Source organism: Cinclus cinclus, unplaced genomic scaffold (genome assembly GCF_963662255.1).
Source record: "Cinclus cinclus unplaced genomic scaffold, bCinCin1.1 SCAFFOLD_153, whole genome shotgun sequence".
Lineage (NCBI taxonomy): Eukaryota > Metazoa > Chordata > Aves > Passeriformes > Cinclidae > Cinclus > Cinclus cinclus.
Window position 1 is genome coordinate 41869 of NW_026912143.1, and position 4767 is coordinate 46635.

Genomic DNA, 4767 nt, shown 5'->3' on the forward strand with positions numbered 1-4767 from the left:
GGAACATCCCAATGCCCACAGACTCTGTGAGTACATTCTCTGATTCTCTCTCCTGTAGAGCAGCCAGGGGTGCCCAGGGCTGTCCTGCAGAGCAGGGTCCTGCAGCCCAGGGTGCTGTGCTGGGCAGGGACTCTGCTGCCTGCCAGGGACAGCTCTCAGCCAGCCCTGGGAGCTGCTGACAGCACTGGGGGACAAGGTCTGGGTGGAGGGAGACAGCTGGTGAGACTTGGAAGTGTTCTCCTTGTGCGGTGAGGATGGTGCAATGATCAGGACTGCTCCCAGCATGACATTTAACTACAGAACATTTCCAAATAGATTATAAAGGGAGCACAGCAAGTCAGGGGCTGCATAAAAGGGAAAATCCTGATTTTATAATCTACTGCTCAGGGATGCCAAGATGGAAAATTGAACATTGATATTCATATGTGTGTTCAGATTGAGAACAATAAGAACAATTTCTCTCAGGTCTGAATAAACCAGGCAAAGAAAGAGATCAGCAGAGGGTCCCTTACAGGCACCATCAGTGTTGTCTTTCCAGCCTCCTCTGGGTTGCTCTGACTTTGCCATCAGAGCCTGCAGAGGCAGAGCTGGCCCTGGCAGTGCCCTGTGCTGGGAGGGGTCTGCAGGGCAGAGCTGAGCCCCCAGGGCTGGGCTGGGCTCTGGCAGCACTGGCAGGGCCCAGCCCTGGGCACAGGGAAGCAGCAGCTGGCAGGGAGAGCTCCAGGCAGCAGAGCCCTGGGCAGGCAGTGGGGGGAAAGTGACACCAAGCTGGGCTGGGATATTTCAAGTCATCTCCAAACCAAACTATTCCATGATTACTGTTCTTACAGATCCCCATGCCAAGACACAGTAAATGTCCAACAGCAGCTCCATCAGGCACTTCCTCCTGCTGGCATTGGCAGACACGCGGCAGCTGCAGCTCCTGCACTTCTGCCTCTTCCTGGGCATCTCCCTGGCTGCCCTCCTGGCCAACGGCCTCATCATCAGTGCCGTAGCCTGCGGCCACCACCTGCACACCCCCATGTTCTTCTTCCTGCTCAACCTGGCCCTCACTGACCTGGGCTCCATCTGCACCACTGTCCCCAAAGCCATGCACAATTCCCTCTGGCACACCAACAACATCTCCTACTCTGCATGTGCTGCTCAGCTGTTTTCTCTTATGCTATTTCTTGCAGCCGAGTATTTCCTCCTGACCATCATGTGCTACGACCGCTACGTGTCCATCTGCAAACCCCTGCACTACGGGACCCTCCTGGGCAGCAGAGCTTGTGCCCACATGGCAGCAGCTGCCTGGGCCAGTGCCTTTCTCAATGCTCTGCTGCACACAGCCAATACATTTTCCCTGCCCCTGTGCCAGGGCAATGCCCTGGGCCAGTTCTTCTGTGAAATCCCCCAGATCCTCAAACTCTCCTGCTCACACTCCTACCTCAGGGAACTTGGGCTCATTGCTCTTAGTGTCTGTTTAGGACTTGGCTGTTTTGTGTTCATTGTTTTCTCCTATGTGCAGATCTTCAGGGCTGTGCTGAGGATCCCCTCTGAGCAGGGAAGGCACAAAGCCTTTTCCACCTGCCTCCCTCACCTGGCCGTGGTCTCTCTGTTCCTCAGCACTGGGGTTTTTGCCTACCTGAAGCCCCCCTCCATCTCCTCCCCATCCCTGGATCTGGCCCTGTCAGTTCTGTACTCGGTGGTGCCTCCAGCCCTGAACCCCCTCATCTACAGCCTGAGGAACCAGGAGCTAAAGGCTGCATTGAGAAAATTGATGAGTCGGTATTTTCAGAAGCATTAAACTCTCTTCTGCTGCAGAACTTTCAGAATTTAACTCTCTAAAATCTCAGCCTTTTTTTTCCCTGTATTTGTCCATTTTTTCTATGATATTTTTTTTCTATTGTAATGTTTCTTACAAAATACTATATTATTAATCTTTGCATTTGTACATTACTATCTACCCTTCTTTGGAAACACAAATCTTGCAGGAGGTCTGTTCCCTTTGCCTTTAAATAAAAACTGGCCCTGTCCTCTGAGTCCAAGATGCTTCCCCAGCCTTTCTCTGTCTGCACAGGGGCAGTGCCTGTGAGCAGAGGTGGAGGGATCAGACTCCCAGCACAGCAGCACAGCCAGGGACAATGGCCCTGGCTCTTCCCACACCTGCTCTCCCCAACTCCACCCTCTCCTTCCCAGCCCTTCTGTGGCTGTAAGGCCGCAGTGCTCCGGCAGCTTGGGCACTGTCCTGCTGTGTGTCCGTGCTGTGACCGCAGGCAGGGACAGCCCATGGGCACAGCTGGGACACAGCTGGGCTGCAGCACAGCAGCTCCATCAGCAAAGGGCATCTCCTGAGGGCAGGCCAGGAAGGCTTTGCCCTCCTCCAGAGCTGCTGTCAGCAATGTGCTCCAGGAATGCCCTGGCAAAGCAGAGCCCAGTGCCTGGGGCAGAGGGGCAGTGTGCAGGGGGCACACAGCAGTGTCCTGGCACAGCCAGAGCTCCTGGGATGGACCTGAGGGAGCAGCAGAGCAGGGCCTGGGCTGTGTCTTTCTTCTGGGCACAGCCTGGGAAGGTGCCCCAGGGCAATTGTCCCACACCAGCCCCTGCCACCACCAAACCCAGCACTGGACTCTGCCCCACCTGCAGGAGGCTGTTTGTCCCTGCATGGAGGGACACCAAGTGAGCAGGCCAGCAGGCCATGTTTGCTCTGTACTGAGGAGATTTCAGCAGAGTGCTGTGTTTGTGTGGGGAGATGAACCTGAGTGAGCACAAACACCATCATCAGCACTCGGGGGGGCACAGTTCTGGGGACACAAACAGTGCCTTGAGGCCACTTCACTCTGGAAAAACACCTGAACTCAGTATTGGGCCATGGTTAGGACTGTATAAAGACAGAGAAACATCCAGGGCAGGGAAGCTCCAGGAAAGAATGCCCAGGACAGCCAAGGACTGCACAGAGAGGCCATTGGGGTGGGGAGAAATCAGAGCTGCCTCCCTTCTGAACCACCCCAAGGACCTGGACAGAGCTGTGCTGTGTTCTGGGCACTGACCTGGAACTGAGGGATGTGGAAAAGGCCTCTGGTGTCAGCGATGTTGATAAGGCTGGGCAGTGTCACTGTGAGACCTCTCTCAAACCCCTTGGAAAGGGCAGAGCCATCCCAGAGGGTCCTGGGCACTTGGGAAGGGCAGACATGGAACCAGTCTGCAAACAGGGCAGGGAGGGACACTGGGACAGTCACAGACTGGTCAGGCTCAGCAGGGAAGGGCATGTGGCAAATCCTCCTGCAGCCATTGCAGGCACTGGCAGCACAAGGCAGGGATTGCAGAGCCCCCGTGGGAGGGAAAAGAAGGGGATGTTGTGTGCCCAGACTTCAGCCAGGCCTGTGACATGGTCTGCTGTGCTCTCCTCAGAGCCAGACTGGAGAGAGCTGGGCTGCAGGAGTGGGACATGGGGTGTCTGGGAATTTGGCTGAACAGTCAGGGTCAAATGTCACCCATGGGACAGAGTCCTCTTGGCAGCCACTCCCTGGTGACATCCCTCAGTGACCAGCCCTTGACCACCACCGTGGAACATTTCTATTATCGCTACAATGGCATGAAATGCACTTTCAATTCCTTTGTTTGTGGATATTCCCATGCTACAGGGAGTCTGTGACCAAACTCATCCAGTTAATGGTGACAGCTGAACATAATTGGGCAAGATGATTGAGTTGGGTAAATTTGTCTTGATGTCAGGTATCAACCAATCCAGTAGAAAAGGCAGAAAAAAACTTATGCATCTAAAGAAAGGCAGTTTGAAGTGGAAAAACCCAAATCCAACAAAAAAAACCCTACCAAAAAATGCTGTCCAAATGTACGCACAGCAAGACAAAAATCCCACAAACAAACCAACCACATAAAGCAAAGGCCAAACAGAAGGTAAGCAAATCCAGGGGAAATCTCCTATCAGTGGAAAATGTTTAAACACCTTGTGACAGGAGAGGATTTTGTCTATATCAGTGCTGTTTGGAAAGAAAAATGTCTCTAAATAGAAATCAATCCCCTACAGCCCTTGCCCCCCATTTCTCTCAGTTTATTTCTGATCATGGTGTGACATGGAATGGAACATCCCTTGGGTCAGTCCAGCCCAGCTGTCCCATCCCTGTTCCCTCAGGAACACTTACCCACCCCAAGCCCAGAGGTTGGAGGGGGTTGCAGACACCCTTCATGCAGGGTGAGCACTGTGACAAGGACAGGAGAACAGAACAACATTTACTCTTATCAAGGACAGTAGAACAGAACAGCACAGCCTTGGAGAAATGGATAAAGGATGTAGCTGAGGCAAACAGAAGCCACACAAATTGCAAGCAGGATGCCAGCTTATCTCTACAAGGCTGATAAAGCAGAAATTATGCAAAACAAGGAAATTGCCATTTTTCAAAAGCAGGGATTGAGGAACAGCCCCCTCACAAGGACACCAGATGTTGAATACAGACCTAACAGAAACATATAAGGACTTGTGATAAGGGGTATAAATATGTCAGCTAAAGTCAGAGGAGTTGGGGATAGCTCATGAATACATTATCAGTGTGTCTGATATAATCTCTCTTCATTCGATGCTCAGTGCACTTGAATGGATGAATAATTGCCCCTGAGTGACCACCATGGTATAATAAAGAATATCTGTTTCCAAATACTCAAAACTGTGTTCAGGAGTTTCTATCCCGTGGGTTTCAGTATAAGTGATTTCCTTGACTCCATTATGGCCCTTGCACGTTTTCACAATGGCCCCTTGGTTCCATGAGGTCC

At 52.3% G+C, this 4767-nt stretch overlaps 1 protein-coding gene across 1 annotated transcript; it reads left to right on the plus strand.

The window, feature by feature from the left end:
* The first annotated feature begins 829 nt into the window (after positions 1-829).
* LOC134057478 (olfactory receptor 14J1-like) lies at positions 830-1786 on the plus strand. Its single transcript, XM_062514456.1, has one exon. It carries the CDS (start codon positions 854-856, stop codon positions 1784-1786), a length of 933 nt encoding a protein of 310 aa, XP_062370440.1. The 5' UTR covers positions 830-853.
* The last annotated feature ends 2981 nt before the right edge of the window (positions 1787-4767 follow it).